Source organism: Plecotus auritus (genome assembly GCF_963455305.1).
Source record: "Plecotus auritus genome assembly, chromosome: 1".
Lineage (NCBI taxonomy): Eukaryota > Metazoa > Chordata > Mammalia > Chiroptera > Vespertilionidae > Plecotus > Plecotus auritus.
In genome coordinates, this window is record NC_137770.1 from 168,683,486 (window position 1) to 168,700,223 (window position 16,738).

The 16,738-nt window shown below is 43.6% G+C and overlaps 2 protein-coding genes across 8 annotated transcripts in view; one reads left to right on the top strand and one right to left on the bottom strand.

The window, feature by feature from the left end:
• CASP6 (caspase 6) overlaps window positions 1-11,023 on the top strand; it is a 14,098-nt gene extending 3,075 nt beyond the window's left edge. The window contains exons 1-7 of one of the 5 annotated variants that reach the window (XM_080683885.1): window positions 432-754; window positions 1,927-1,969; window positions 3,652-3,798; window positions 4,538-4,614; window positions 6,467-6,642; window positions 9,461-9,620; window positions 10,275-11,023. In XM_080683885.1, the coding sequence (XP_080540011.1) occupies window positions 694-754; window positions 1,927-1,969; window positions 3,652-3,798; window positions 4,538-4,614; window positions 6,467-6,642; window positions 9,461-9,620; window positions 10,275-10,513 (903 nt within the window). In that variant the 5' untranslated portion in view covers window positions 432-693 and the 3' untranslated portion in view covers window positions 10,514-11,023. Of the gene's footprint in view, window positions 1-431; window positions 755-1,926; window positions 1,970-3,651; window positions 3,799-4,537; window positions 4,615-6,466; window positions 6,643-9,460; window positions 9,621-10,274 lie in introns of those variants that run through there. The other 4 variants (XM_080683889.1, XM_080683887.1, XM_080683888.1 and 1 more) reach the window with 4 other exon arrangements.
• A 3,987-nt stretch (window positions 11,024-15,010) lies between these two features.
• The window catches only part of MCUB (mitochondrial calcium uniporter dominant negative subunit beta), a 92,747-nt gene continuing 91,019 nt past the window's right edge, over window positions 15,011-16,738 (bottom strand). For all 3 annotated transcript variants that reach the window (XM_080687987.1, XM_080687986.1, XM_080687985.1), the window contains one exon: window positions 15,011-15,221. Coding sequence is in view for 2 of the 3 variants with exons in the window: in XM_080687986.1 (XP_080544112.1) it covers window positions 15,144-15,221 (78 nt within the window). In the remaining variant the exon portion in view is untranslated. The remainder of the gene's footprint in view (window positions 15,222-16,738) is intronic.

The window sequence follows — 16,738 nt, forward strand, 5'->3', positions numbered from 1 at the left end:
TATTTGGCTCTGTTGACTAATGAGGTTGCTGACCACTGCTCTAGGGGAAACAGTCTTCAGTCTCTGAAGGGAAGTGCGCTCCCCAAGGGAACCAGCGGAACCGGCTTATGTATGCAGCCTTCCCCATCCGGGCCCCTGATTGGCCAGGGCTGCGCGCAGCTCCGATTGGATGGAGAAGCCCAGTCCTGCTGGTTTAAATAGGATTCCAGGGGCTCCTTTATGAGGGCTGGCTCAGGCGGCAGAGACCATGCAGACGGGCAGTTCAGTGCAGGGGCTTAGGCTCCTCACGAAGTGCAGATTGCATGAGGGGCCCCTGAGCAGAAATGGCTGCTAGGATCTTCTCCCTTACCCCCCAAGTTAGCCATCAGGAGCCCTTATTAGTCCTCAGGGTTCACAACCTGAAAAGCGAAGGCACAACACTCTTAACCTTTACGCAAGTCAGGGAGAGCAAACATTTTGGGCAGGATTGACCGCAGGTGATCTGACGTCGCCTGTTGACATTTCCCGGAGGGAGGTTAGTCCCTCCAGGCGCCAGGCGCCTAAGCCTGCGTGTCCCCGCCCCGCCCCGAGGTGCTGTGCCCCCCACCTCACCCCACCCCATCCCATTCCCCCCGAGGCTCCAGGCCGGGGCGGAGACGGTGGAGGAAGGGGCGGTGCTGCGGACCAGCTCTAGGAAGCAGAGACCGCCGGGTTATGGACGCTGCGCTCGCCGCGATGAGCTCGGTGCCCGGGCCCCGAGAGGCTGGCCCTGCAGGTAGGGGGTGCCTAGGGCGCGGGCTCCCCCGGCTCTGCTGGGCGGCCCGAGGAAGTTGCGGGTCCTGGAGGGAAGCGCTCAGGTCCGGGGGGGCAGCGTAGCTTTGGGTCCTGGAAAACCAAGCGGGGAGCTCGCCGCCGCCTCCTGGCTCCCAGCGCCGGGCGGGCTCCGCCTCGCTGTCCTCCGGGCGAGCTCTTTGGGCGCCGGGGCACTTGCACGTCAGCGGGCTGGCCCGGCGGTCCTGGCGTCCCCCGGCGCCTGGGCATGAAAAGTTGGCTTTTGGAGGTTGGATCGGGTTTTGTTTTCTCACATGGAAAAGTTATAGAAGTGCTTGCATCAGTGATAGTGGAAGAACATTTACAAAAACATTTTCTGTAAAACAAAGCAACTTCAGGCCCTGGCCCGGTACTCAGTCATTTAGAGCGTCGTCCCAACACGCTAAGGTTGTGGGTTTGAACCCGGGTCCGGGCACATAAAAGAATCAACCAGTTAATGCATACATAATTGGAACAACAAATCGTTCCCTCTCTCCCCCCCTCCCCCTCTTCCTCTTTCCCTTTCTTCCTCTCCCCTTCTCCTCTCCTTCCCTCTCTCCCCCACTCCCTTTCTTCTCTCTCTAAAATCAATCAATAAAAACACAGGGGAACTAGCCAGGTTGGCTCAGTGGATAGAACTTTGGCCCGAGGACCAAAGGGTCCCGGGTTCGATTCCGGTCAAAGGCACCTACCTTGGTCGCAGGCCAGGGCAACCAATCGCACATTGTTGTTTCTCTCTGTCTTTCCCTCTCTCTCACTCTCCCTAAAAATCAATGGAAAAATATCCTCGAGTGAGAATTAACAAAAACAAAAAAAGATATAGACAAAGCAATTTTCTATTTCTTTTGAGTTCCATAATCAAAAGACTGTTATTCTAGGCATATTTTACAATGAATTCATTTGCATATTTTCTCCACTTCTCTGTATGATATTCTTTGCTATTTTGCAGGTAAGAGTTGGGTGTGAGAAAGAATTAGGCCATGGATTTACAGTTCATTTGCTTATTATGCAGCAGTTTCCCTTCTTTTCATATACCCTTAGTGTGTGGGGGTCAAGGGCATCCAGATGGGATTTCCTGCTGTTTCACTGCCAAAAGTCAAAAAGTAAATTAACAAATATCAACTTTTGTTTTAATAGATGAGGAACAAAACATGACAGAAACAGATGCCTTCTACAGGAGGTAAAAAATATTGTCTTTTCTAATAAAGGTCTCTTCCTATGTTGGTCATGATCAGATTAGAAAAATCAAAGCAAGAAAGGGGCCAGGGAAATGGAAGGTAGAATTGAGTATGGCAGGTTTCACATTTGAAGAGTTCATTTGTAGTTAATATAAAAGAGTTTAATATTTCACTGTCCTTGGTTGCTGGATCCTGGAGACCCAGGGGAGAGACACCGATGTAGATAGATGGTGGGTGGGTCCTCACAGTGGCTGCTCTTTACCAATTGGTACAGAAATATTTCAGGGCTGTCCTTGCTGGTGTGGCCATGAGGCCTTCAGTGCACTCCAGGGGCAGGTCAGCCTGCGGAGGAGGAAACAACCTCTGTCTATACTCCACGTGGACCTTGGGCTCAGAGGAGCTCATCCTATCTAATAATCCTATCTAATAAAAGAGTAATATGCAAATTGACTGAACCTCCGCTACACCCACAAGCCACATCCACCAGCCAATCAGGAGCGAGCATGCAAATTAACCCAAACAAGATGGCTGCGGCCACGTAGAGAGAAGGAGGCTTGGGTTTCCCCAGCAATGGAGGAAGCCAAGCTTCCTGGCTGGCCCAGGCCTCTGCCCAAGGCTACAAAGTTTCAATTATAGAAGATAAATAAATCCCAGATACCAGGGCCTCCACTTGGGTCGCCGGGGGGGGGGGGGGGGGGGGGGCGTGGCCGGCCTGCAAACCACCACAGGCCCCTTGCCCAGGCCGCCCCACTCCCCAAGGGAACCCCCACCCTGATCCAGGACACCCTTCAGGACAAACCAGCTGGCCCCCACCCATGCACCAGGCCTCTATCCTATCTAATAAAAGAGTGATATGCAAATTGACTGTCACTCCAGCACACAAGATGGCCAGCAGGGGAGGGCAGTTGGGAGGGACCAGGCCTGCAAGGGAGGGCAGTTGGGGGCGATCAAGCCTGCAGGGGAGGGCAGTTAGGGGTGACCAGGCCAGCAGAGGAGGGAAGTTGGGGGCGACCGGGCCTGCAGGGGAGAGCAGTTTGGGGGTACCAGGCCTGCAGGGGAGGGCAGTTAGGGGTGACCAGGCCTGCAGGGGAGGGCAGTTAGGGGCAATCAGTCTGGCAGGGGAGGGCAGTTAGCGGCAATCAGGCTGGCAGGGGAGTGGTTAGGGGGTGATCAGGCTGGCAGGCAGAAGCAGTTAGGGCAGGGGTGGGCAAACTTTTTGACTCGAGGGCCACAATGGGTTCTTAAACTGGACCGGAGGGCCGGAACAAAAGCATGGATGGAGTGTTTGTGTGAACTAATATAAATTCAAAGTAAAGGAGCAGAGGGGAGAGCAAGAGAACCCTCCGCTCTTTCAGCTCCGTGGGCCGGATAGAACAGCCGAACGGGCCGGATCCGGCCTGCGGGCCGTAGTTTGCCCACGGCTGAGTTAGGGGCAATCAGGAAGGTAGGCAGGCGAGCAGTTGGGAGCCAGCAGTCCTAGATTGTGAGAGGGATGTCCGACTGCCCGTTTAGGCCCGATCCTACCTAAACGGGCAGTCGGACATCCCTCGAGGGGTCCCAGATTGGAGAGGGTGCAGGCTGGGCTGAGAGACACCCCTCCCTCCCATGCACGAATTTCATGCACCGGGCCTCTAGTTATTTAATAAAACTTAAAGTGATTGTTTTTTAAATTTTTCATTAACAGTGAAATGTTTGATCCAGCAGAAAAGTACAAAATGGACCACAAGAGGAGAGGACTTGCTTTAATCTTCAACCATGAGAGGTTCTTCTGGCACCTAACGCTGCCAGAAAGGCGAGGCACCAACGCAGACAGAGACAATCTTACGCGCAGGTAGTAGTTTTACCTACATGTCAGATGAGGTATTTAAGTGATAACTACTGATGGAAACTCGTCCGCACTGAAGAAATAACAGAGCAAGAGTTTTTGAGGATGAGCCTCAGCTGGGCACAGCCCCCTTTAAGAACTTGCCTGAGTTTTCTTCCTAACCCTATTCTGTTCAGTGTTAACAGGCTCTGCATTGTTACAGATATACAGTTGACCCTAAAACTCAGGGGTTAGGAGTGCTGAGCCCCCACACATGTAACTTTTGACTCCTCCAAAACTAAGTTGTCCCTCAGTATCCACAGGGGAGTGGACCTAGGATCCCTGTGAGTACCAAAATTTACAGATGCTCAAGTCCCTTCTGTAGAATGGCATAGATAATGCGTACAGTCAGCCCTCTGCATCCACAAACTCCCAACTGAGGATTGAAAACAGTACAGGTATTTACTGAAGAAAAAAAAAATCTGTGTAAGTGGACACTTGCAGTTCAAACCCTTGTTGTCCAAGGGTCACCTGTATTTGCAGAGTAGACACAATATTCTAACTTGAATCCATTATCATTACTAGTAAATCCTTTCCTGTCGCGGATGACCCAGGAAAACTGTCACTGTCATATTTGATTTTTCTTTTCCCTTAAAGAAAAGACAATATTTGTGTCATAAAAAATATATAAATTTCCTCAAATAAGTAGGGTATGTGACAACTTTGAATAGCTTATAAGCTAATATTCAGTTTACTCTATCACCAGGTTTTCAGATCTAGGATTTGAAGTGAAATGCTTTAACGATCTTAAAGCAGAAGAACTACTGCTCAAAATTCATGAGGGTAAGTAATTTTCCTATTCATCTTCCTCTGATGGCACTGAGTACTTTAAATACCCTATTTGTAAAGACAGGTCCAAATAATTAACTGTGTAGTAAAAAGTCTTACTAATTAATTTGGCATGGGTTATAGGTTTTTGGTTGTGCATCTCTGCATAGATGTTACCCACCAGATTGAGAGACCCTTGCAAAGTATTATTCCTCCAAAGCTTATATTCAGCATACCGTTAGTTATAGACTGTTATTCTAGAAATGAATAAAATGACCTTTTCATTTGGCATTTAAAAGTTTAAAATACAAACACTAGTGACTTTTTAATTGACTCCTTCCATACTCTAGGTTTTTACTGGCTTCAAAGTACTGGTAATTTAAATACTTTATCTCTCAATTTCTATATCAGTGTGTAATAGGTATTTTAACAATTTATCTTTATCATAATAATCACTGCATGCCATGGATTTTCAAGTCATTTGCCAATGGAATATTATAATATTTATATAATGTAAACTTTCTGCAGACCTCTTTCTTTAGGTATAATTGATATGTAACATTATGTTAGTTTCAGGTGTACAACATAATGATTCGATGTATGTGTACATTTCAAAATGTCTAGTTACCATCTTTTAGATTCCAAATATAAATGAGATCATATGGTATTTGTCTTTCTCTGACTTATTTCACTTAGCATAATATGTTCATCCATGTTGCTGCATGGTAAGATTTCATTCTTTTTTAATGACTGAATAATAATCTATTTTATATATTTATATTAAATGTGTATGTGTGTGTGTGTGTGTCTGTCTATATATGTAAATATATACACCACAATTTCTTTATCCATTCATCCATCAATGAACACAGGTTATTTACATATCTGAGTTGTAAGTAATACTGCATGAACATGGAGATGCATATATTTTTTCAAGTTTCTGTTTTTATTTTCTTTAAATACCCAGATGTGGAATTGCTGGATCACATGGTATTTCTATTTTTTATTTTTTTAAGGAACTCCACACCAGGGCTCTTCTTTAATCTGCATATCATTTTATTATTTTATTTTTGTATATCATTTTAATTTTAACTGGCTGCTTACCCAGTTTTCTGCTTTGCTTGCACATAAGCTTTGGAGGACATCATGTCTTAATACTCTTTTGGAAGCTCTAAGTGCTGTAGACATATATTAAAGGTGCTGCATTCATTGGAGGTACAGCAACACATAGAGAATTAAGTAGTTTTGGGTCTCTCCAGTCCGCTCTAAGAGGCACTCTGCTGACTCATGTAACTTTTATTGCCAAAATGACTTGGATCTTGAAGGGGGTTCCCCATAATACCCCCTTTGTTTTATGTCATTGTTCTAGTGTTTTAGAAAAACTAATGAAATCTGTTCAAACTATTATTGTGAACTTGAATAATTTTGATTTTTAAAATAATTTGTGGCTCTAGCCGGTTTGGCTCAGTGGATAGAGCGTCGGCCTGTGGACTGAAGTGTCCGGGGTTCAATTCCAGTCAAGGGCACATACCTCTGTTGTAGGCGCCTGGCCCTGGTCGGGGGCATGCCGGAGGCAACCAATCGATGTGTCTCTCTCACATCGGTGTTTCTCTCTGTCTCTCTCTCCTTTCCACTTTCTCTAAAAAGCAATGGAAAAATTATCCTTGAGTGAAGATTAAAAAAAGTAATTTTAAAAAAAGTTGTGTTTCATTATAGACATTTTACATTTATTCTAAGAATAACAAGTTTCCTTTCTCCTGCAATCATATGTATGTAACTTATTCTATTATTAGTAAATTGAATTTTAATACGTAGATAATAAGCATCTGATTTTCATTTCTGTCTGAATTTTTGGGGGTTTTTCTAGCATCAACCTCTAGCCATGTAGATGCCGATTGCTTTTTATGCGTTTTCCTGAGTCATGGCGAAGGGAATCACATTTACGCATATGATGCCAAAATTGAAATTCAAACACTGACTGGCTTGTTCAAAGGAGACAAGTGTAAGAGCCTGGTTGGAAAACCCAAGATATTTATCATTCAGGTAAGACTGATGATGTTAACATCTTAATGATAAAGCCCAGGGCCTGTACATGTGATTATTAAGAACTAAAGCCAACTTCCAAAGTGACCTTCTCTAGTACTGGAAAGGCCCTTTATGAATTCTAGCCAGAGTTACAATTTGAATTATTGGTAGTAATTCTTTCTTAACATAAAAAATAAATAAAGACTCTCAGTGTCTTTATTACTTGGATTGACATTTGCAATGACTCAGAATAACCAATGTGCTACTTCATGGCCAGCCTGGTATCCAGGTGGAGCCACCAGAGAAAGTACCTGCTGCTGGGAGAGTGTGGAGCAAGGCGCCTGCTCAGACGGGCTGGTCCTCTGGGAGCTGGAGAGCGTGTGAGCCAGTGGGAGGGGTGCAGGCATGAAGAGTTCCAGTCCTAGCTTGCTTCATCTTTCACATTCTCCCTTACACCAAGATGCTGTGTCCCCCCTGCCAACTTGGTATTAGGATAAAAATATTTTTAGGCCTGAATAACATCATCTGGTACATCAATAAGAATTTTGAACAAAAAAGAGAATTCCTGATGTCCCAGTGCTGCAGTTCTGTATTTCTGAATGGCATGGAGCACCATGACCACATTCTACATCTTGCCATAGAACATTGAGGGGCGGGAGTGGGGGTCTATAAGAAAAGAAGTTACAGATAATTCCTTGGTTTCTTGTGTGGACAACTGTGTTGAGGTGTCTGTGGGTCATGCAGTTGGAAGGACAGGTGTAGAACCCAAGAGGCAGCGAGGGTTGGAGAAATACATTTTGGAGTAATGAGGAGATGGATGGTAATGGAAGCAAATGAATTTACCCACAGCGAGTATAGCCTGAAAATGAGCAGAGGAGAGATGTTGGGAGAGTGGCCCAGAGAGACAGAAAAATGACAGCTATTGCTTCATGCAAAAGGGGGGCCAACACTGTCCAAGACAAGAGGACTGGAAATTACTAATGAGCTCTCCTATGGGAGGACAGCCACAAAGGAGGAAAACATTTCACTGCCTCCGATTCATCTATGAGAAAGAGATAAAATCGCACCTACTCATGGGGTGGTTGTGAGATTAAAACAAACTGGCCTAACAAATGAAAAACAGTGCCTAGCACATGGCAAGCCCTCAATTAAAGGCTGGCTCTGGTTGGAGCATCGTGCCAGTATGCTAAGGTAGCAGGTTCAATCCCCGGTCAGGGCACACACAAGAATCAACCAGTGAATGCATAAATAAGTGGAACAACAAATCGATGTCTCTCTTCCTGCCTTCCTTTCTCTCCCTTCCTCTCTCTAAAATCAATTTAAAATAAATACATAACTATTTTTTTAAAAAAATAAAGGCTAGCTCTTATTGCAATTGATTTGGCAACTGATGGCATCAAGTTCCAGGTGTTCTACGTTATATTTAGGAAGACAGTAGGAAATAAAGTCTGAAAATAAGCATGATAATTCTAAATCAGATTAAAATCTCCTGATTTTAATATCTGAAAACTTTGAAATCACTCAGGACTTTTAAAGGGCTTTCTGTTCCTTTGAAAGCTTTTCATTCTTTAACCATTTCATAGTTGATGGTGCATTTATAATACTAAACAATCGGTCAGGTCACTGTATTAAGTAGACCAGGGCTGCCAGAACAAAGTCCACAGACTGGGTGGCTTAAACAATAGAAATTTACTTTCTGACAGGCTGTGGAGGAGTCTGAGATCAAGGTGTTAACAGGGTTGATTTCTCCATAGGCCTCTCTCCTTGGCTTGTGGATGACTGTCTCATCCCTCTGACCTCTCATGGTCTTTTGTGTGTGTGTGTGTGTGTGTGTGTGTGTGTGTGTGTGTGTGTGTGTGTGTCCTAATCCCTTGTTATAAGGACACCAGTCATAGTGGATTAGGAGCCACGCATATGACCTCATTTTACCTTAATTACATCTTGAAAGACTAAATTTCCAACTACAATCACATTTGAGGTACTGGCATTAGGACTTCATCATATACATTTTGGAAGAGGAGGGACAAAATTGAGTCCATGATAGTCATTTATGAATAGAAATTAGTGTTAGTCTTTGTGTGAGTCAGAATTAGTGGCTAAGAATTTGAGACTTTCAAGTAGGAGCAAAAGGAAGAAGGCACACTTCTCAGGTCAAATATTGTCATTTTAACCCTTAACCGTTTATGGCAGCCAGTAGGCAAGCAAAACCCAATCTGGGAACATATTATTTAGGCAAATACTATAGCTTTTTCTTTTTTTAAAATATATTTTTATTGATTTCAGAGAGGAGGGGAGAGGGAGAGAGAGATAGAAACATCAATGATGAGAGTGAATCATTGATTTGACTGCCTCCTGCACGCCCCCTCCTGGGGATCAAGCCCACACCCCAGGCATGTGCCCTTGACTGGAATTGAACCCGGGGCCCTTCAGTCCACAGGCAGATGCTCTGTCCACTGAGCCAAACCAGCTGGGGCAAATACTATAGCTTTTAAAAGAAAGGATGACTCTTGGTGCTATGGTATGATTTATCTGTAAGGGATTTTTTTAAATCACAGACATTTTCTCCTCTATAGTGTACCTTTCAATCAACAGATTTTACTGTGTACTTGAGGATGCCAATATTTTTTTAAACATTAACTAAAAGAAAACCTAAGTAGGGGGAAAAAACTCCACTTTAGTCTGCTCTAAACCTGAATGCTGTGGTTTGAAGTGCCTGTAAAGTGGCTTCTGTTGGTGTCAACATGGTGTACTGAATTATATATCCGCTGTAAACATTAAGCATTGGGAAGAGAGGGGTAGGTAAGTAAGTGAGGTGGTTTTCCTCCATGTCTTGCAGGCATGTCGGGGAAACCAGCATGATGTGCCAGTCATTCCTTTGGATGTAGTGGACCATCCAGCAGACAAGCTGGATGCCAATGTCACCCAGGTGGATGCGGCCTCCGTGTACACCCTGCCTGCTGGCGCAGACTTCCTCATGTGCTACTCTGTTGCAGAAGGTGTGTGGGTGTTTAATACAAACATAGAATTGGCTCTCTGGGCTAAGTTCCTGTAAGCTTCATCTTGTCTTGACTTGGATCACGTTTTTCTATTGGGACGAGGTGGTTTGGTCCTGAAGCTCACAGGCATAGAATGGATTTCTTTGATCAAGTAGCACAGAGTGATAGGTGAAAATGTAAGAATACCTTATAGAAAAGTCATCCCTGAGAACTCCAAGTCTAAAGCTACCAGGGTCTAATTGTATTGAATATTAGCAGCCTGCTAGGAATGACTGATGGTGATAGTGTCATTTGGTCATACGCATGGGAAGCTTTGTTGAAAAATATTTGGTGATGATTGTTGGTTTGCAGTAATTTTATGATTTTCTTCTTTCTAATCTCGTCTCTCAAAATCATCGCCTGGCTACTACTATCTTGGAAACTTTTAGGTAATTAAGTAGAATTAACCCCATTTTTATAGAACTATATAGAATTGATCCCTTTCCCACATGAGAAGAGTCAACAGGAAAAAATATACAAAACTGTATCATGGATACATCTTTGTCTTTTCCAAGGTTTTTTGAGACTTTATACCTCTGTGATTATAAAGGTGTTTTAAGTCATAGTAACTGAATGCCAGAAAACTTCAGTGTCCTTTTTCCTCCTCTTTTTTAGGTTATTATTCTCATCGGGAAACTGTGAATGGCTCCTGGTACATTCAAGATTTGTGTGAGATGCTGAGAAAATTCGGCTCCTCCTTGGAATTCACAGAGCTCCTCACACTGGTGAACAGGAAAGTTTCTCAGCGCCGAGTGGACATTTGCAAAGACCTAAGTGCAATCGGAAAGAAGCAGGTTCCCTGCTTTGCCTCCATGCTAACTAAAAAGCTGCATTTCTTCCCAAAATCTAAATAAGGCTGTTTTGTTTTATGTATGTGTAGTCTAAATAGATTTCTCTTTTTATATAAATAAGTGTCACTAGATTGAAGCTTATGGTACAGCAATTTAAAATGCTTTAAGGTTTAATGAGAGAACTTTTAAAAAAAATAGTTCATATTGGACATGATGAAAGGGTTTGGTAGATAAACTAAATCTTCAGGGAATTACTATAAATAAAAATCAACGAACATTTGTAATACTTCATTTTTTTTAAGTTGCAAGGTTACTCAAAATATCTGGCTGATTTAACTTGTATTTTGTGAATTTTTTAAATAAAATTTTATAATGTTTTTAAAGATTTTTGAAACCCAAGAATAATTCATGTTTTTATCAAGTTTTTCTAATTCATATTTTTATTCATTTATATTGGCAGGTACACTGTCTCTGTTGCAACTAGTCAATTCTGCTGCTATAGTGTAAAAACAGCCATGGTCAGTAAATGAACATAGTTGTGTGTCAATAAACTTTATAAAAATAGGCATAGGTAATAGCTTGCCAGCTCCTACTCCAACTCACCCCATCTTCCCAGATGTTCCTTTAGATTATGTGCAAGAATTCAGAAGCATCCTTTCCATGTTCTAGACTCTCCCTAGCGCTACACCTGAAAATGCCACAGGCCTTTTCCCTCTTTCTTGGATACCTAATATGGGCCAGATATTGGCACTGGGGCGGGTGCATCAGCAAACAAAGCACACCATCTCTGTTCTCCTGGAACTTATGTTCAGGTGTGACATTTGTAGAATATCTATCTTGGGTTTGCATGTTCAGAGTACTTTATCTCACTTTATTCTCATGCAAGTCAATCCTATATAATAAAGAGGCAATATGCAAATTGACCATCACTCCAACACACAAGATGGCCACCCCCATGTGGACACAAGATGGCCGGCAGGGGAGGGCAGTTGTGGGCCATCAGGCCAGCAGGGGAGGGCAGTTTGGGGGGGGTGGGGCCCAGGCCTGCAGGTAAGGGCAACTGGGGGTGACCAGGCCTGCAGGGGAGGGCAGTTGGGGGGGACCAGGTCTGTAGGGGAGGGCAGTTAGGGGTGACCGGGCCAGCAGGGGAGGGCAGTTGGGGGCGACTGGGCTGGCAGGGGAGGGCAGTTGGGGGTGACCGGGCTGGCAGGGGAGAGTAGTTAGGGGCAATTGGGCCGGCAGGGAAGCAGTTAGACGTCGATCAGGCTGGCAGGAGAGTGGTTAGGGGTGATAGGCTGGCAGGCAGAAGCAGTTAGGGGCAATCAGGCAGGCAGGCAGGCGAGTGGTTGGGAGCCAGCAGTCCTGGATTGTAAGAGGGATGTCCGACTGCCCATTTAGGCTTGATCCCAGACATCCCTCGAGGGGTCCCAGATTGGAGAGGGTGCAGGCTAGGCTGAGGGACACACACGCCCCACCCCCATGCACGAATTTCGTGCACCGAGCCTCTAGTGGTATAATTATTTTGATGAGAGGTCAGGTTAATTACCTAGAATCTAGCTAATAAGTGGCAGAGCCTGCCTGACCCCAAAGCCCACACACTTTCTCTCCCACACTGGATTTACTCTGTTTTCTGTTAAATCCGGAATCCCACCTCCATTTCCTGACCCCATCCTCCCAATCAACTTCTTTTCATTGTATGTGCTCAGTTCTGGTTAGAGAGGCATCCCGCCAAAACACAGCTAAGACCAGTTTCTGGACTCTCCCACCACTTGTTATATTTTCCCTGACTGAGAAGCCCACCTTCCCAAATTCCACCCAGAAGACGAGGCCCACCCTGGCTGGTGTGGCTCAGTTGGTTGACATGGTCTTGTGCATCAAGAGGTTGTTGGTTTGATTCCCAATCATGTATGGGAGGCAGGCAATGAATGTTCTGCTCTCACATCAATGTTTCTCTCTCCCTCTCCCTTCCTCTCTCTAAAAATCAATTTAAAAATCTAAAAACCCAGAGGACAACCTGTTGGCCTTCTTTGGGGAGAGCTTCCATGTTAGAGAACCAGAAAGCATCCATGTGCCATTGTCACAGTATGGCATCCATACTGTGCCACAGTCACCTGGCCCTGTATGGGTCTGCCTTAGCCTGGCCAGTAATGTGTGGGTTCTTGACTTTGTGCAGGAAAAATTTCACAATACGAGGCTAGGTGACTTTGAGGGAGCGTTTATTAAAGCTGGAATCACATTCTATCCCCATGCAGATTGTGTCAGAATTAAGATGAGTCCTCAAGACACCCTGCAGGCGTCCAAGAATCCTTGGTGTGGGAAAACACACACACACACACACACACACACACACACACACACACACACACACACACACAGGAATTGGGATCTGGGAACCCTTTTCAGTTCCCAGGTGATATTCATTAAAAAAAACATTAGTGTGCCCAGTTGGCATGGCCCTGTGTTTGAGCTTCGATCTATGAACCAGGAGGTCACAGTTCGATTCCCGGTTAGAGAACATGCCCCAGTTTCAGGCTTCATTCCCAGTGGGGGGGGGGGGGGGGGGTGTTGCGTAGGAGGCAGCTGATCAGTGATTCTCTCATCACTGATGTTTCTCTCTTCCTCTCTGAAATCAATAAAAATATATTTTAAAAATATATGAGTGCATATGCTTAGCTAAGTAATAAAACCCTAATACAGGGGTCCTCAAACTATGGCCCGTGGGGCACATGCGGCCCGCCAGGACATTTATCCGGCCCGCCGGGTGCCGCTGCCTGTCCTGCTTAGCAGCCGACTCGTCCCGGGCCGCAGTGCGCATAGGAATTTGTTCATAGTTTTTTTTTAAAACTATAGTCCGGCCCTCCAACGGTCTGAGGGACAGTGAACTGGCCCCCTGTTTAAAAAGCTTGAGGACCCCTGCTAATATATTGCTAATTCAGAATCTCCGTGTTTCAGAGATACTGATACAAATAGCAAGTGATCACTGCGTTGTAGTTAAGATACAGTAAGTCTGACTCTGATCTGATTGAAAGATACAGTATACCCTGAAAACATTGAGGGTGTTGTTTGTTTTAAGCAAATCTATGATATCAGGCTGTTATCATTACCCTTGTCAAACACTGAAACAGTGAAATCCTGGATAACAGATTAAATACCATTAGTTGTAAATTTACAAAGATTTGTGACCTACCATAGGTTGATGCTTAAATCTTCCAGCGATGTGTGCACTTGGGCAAATTAACCTAAGCTTCAGTTAACTTATTATTAACTTGGGATTAAAAAGTAGCACCGCCCTGGTCGGTTTGGCTCAGTGGATAGAGCATCAGCCTGCGATTATAGGGTCCTGGGTTTGATTCCAGTCAAGGGCACATATCGTGGTCGAGGCTTGTGTGGAAGGCAACCAATCAATGTGTCTCTCTCACAGTGATGTTTCTCTATCTTTCTGTCTCTCCTTTCCTCTCTCTCTAAAATAAAAGCAAAATAAATCAATAAATAGAATAAAATCAATAAAAGCATGTCCTCAGGTGAGAATAAAAAATAGTTACCTCATAGGATTATGGATAATATATATGTAAAGCACCTAGTACAGTATTTGACAACATATAAAAATATCTATCTCCATAAATATTAGTTAAGATGAAACATTTTGAATGACATTTTAGAATATAACTAGAGGCCTGGTGCATGAAATTCAGTGAAATCCTGGATAACAGGTCCCCTCAGCCCAGCCTGGACCCTCTCCAATCGGGGACCCCTCAGGGGATGTCCGACTGCTGGTTTCGGCCCGATCCCAGGGACCGCTGGCTCCTAACAATCCGGGACCGCTGGCTCCTAACTGCTCACTGCCTGCCTGCCTGATCGCCCCTAACAGCCCCCCCCCCCCCCCCGCCAGCCTGATCACCCCTAACTGCCTCTGCCTGCCAGCCTGATTGCCCCTAACTGCCCCCCCTGCCGGCATGGTCGCCCCATGCAGCCTGCTGGTCAGTCGTTTGGTCATCCTTCGCTAACCCCCCTGCTGGCCTGGTCGCCCCACGCAGCCTGCTGTTCGGTTGTTACTGTGAAGGCGTTGTGACCAATGTGCATATTACCCTTTTATTAGTATAGATGATAAAAGTCTTCCAACAGCTATGTATTTAAAATGAAATGAATGTACAGTGACAGATGGTTATTAGACTTATTGTGATCACTTTATAAAATATATAAATATTGAATCTCTATGTTGTGCACCTGAAACTAGTATATTATTATATGTCAACTATAATAAAAATAACTTTTTAAAAATAAATGATAAGATGATTCTAAAGTTTTGAAGCCTAAGAATGAAAGTGATTGTCAAACACACGCCTATTTCCCCTCCGCACAGGAAATAGGCGTGTGTTTGACAATCACTTTCAGTTCCGCACAGGCAATGAACTCAGGACAGGCTCTCAGCATAAGTGCCAACTGACCAGCAGCCACTTCGATTTTGATGGACGCATCCAAGCTCCTTCCAGCATTAAACCTCAACAAGCAGTGAAAATCCACAAACCAAAAATCTCAAGTGACAACTCGCAAGAATACCAGTATTTTGCAAGCGTTTTCTTTTATTAAGAAAAGATACTGAAACAGTCAAATTCAAAACTCAAAAAAGTTCCAGTTTCTAAGTTGCAAAATCAACACATAATGAAAAAATTCAATGACATTTAAAAATGTAAGATTAATTCTTTTCATTGAGTTCCTCTACTTGTGTTTGCAAATAGAGAGAGCGGCGTAACCGGTTCAGGGATTCATTAGCCTGTCAACAAGAAAAGAAAAAGTCCTTGATCAGAAAGCATAGGAAACATATCAGTATGACTGCTGGGGAAAAAATGTCTCCTTAGGTCAATACATATACTAAATTACTAGTGACAAATGCCGACAATATTTCAATTTATATGGATCCTTTCCTAAAAGGTGAGTTTAAGGTTTCTAATGCATTCTTATAGTTCTTGTTGTATTAGTTTGTCCATTTATAATGGGTTTTCAAGTGTGATTCAGTGGTGAGAGTGCTGGCCCATGGACCGAAGGGTCCTGGGTTTGATTCCCAGTCAAGGGCAGGTACCTGGGTTGCAGGTTCGATCTCTGGCCCTGGTTGGGGCTCATGGAGGAGGCAACCAATCGATATGTCTCTCTCACATCAGTGTTTCTCTCTTTCTTCCCTCTCCCTCCTTCTTTTCCTCCCTCCTGCCCTCCCATTCTCTAAAAACCAATGGAAAAAAAAATATCCTCAGGTGAGGATTAACAAAAATTTTAAACAAAACAAAACCAAAAAAGAATCCACTCTGTAACCTGTCAGCTTCCCTTTTTTTCCCTCAACTTTATTACCTTAAAAAATGAATACTTCACAGAGTGCTCCTTTAAGTCTTAAATGCCCAGTTCTATAAACTAGTTGGAAGAACTTCCCTTAGTCTTCTTGGATTGAATCATTCAAATGGAAGAGTAGCCACTAAATTTTTTTAAAGCATCCATTATATTTCTCCTAAGTAGTGATTATATGAAATAAATAAAAAAAATTAAGTCTCTTTAACTCTAAATTTTTGGATTACGAATTTAATTTTAGTAATATCTTGGTGTGTTTTTTTAAATTGAGGAGTGGATAGTTGAGAAGGTACAGGTAACAAAAGACATGATGCTTACTGGGTATTGAGCAATAGAAGATATTTTCACCAGAACTTTTTTCTTATAAAATTACTAAGAGAAATTTAAATTTAGTTACATGTTGAGAAGTTGCCACCTGAACAAGCTAATAAGTCCATTGGGCGGCCGAAAAAATAGGCCTAAAAGCTGCCTAAGAAATAGGCTCCAGAGACAACGTTTTGGTTTCATACCCTGGTCTCCCAACTTTCTAACTGTGTATACCTGGGCAAGTGACAGTAAGCACCTCTATTTGCTCATCTGACAACTGGAAAACATGAAAGGAGGAACACCACACTGATTCTCTTAGTTTTAGGGAGAACTTGCAAATGCCTTTTAAGAGCTTAAAATTCTTTATTAGTGTCCACATTCCTAGATATCTTTCTTTTATGTTCTTAATAGGTGACAAATTGCAAATGAGCCTGATATTGGGTTGTTTTCTTTAAAAACACACACTCACCTAGAAAAAGATTTCTATTGAAAACTATTATTTTACTATCTCAAAGTCATTTAAGACATTTTCACATACACATTTAAAGCTATCACCATATCAAATACAGAAGACAATAAAATTGTAGGATATGGAATAGTATCAGAAAAGTCAACTATTTCACAGAACAAACCACAATGCATCAAAAA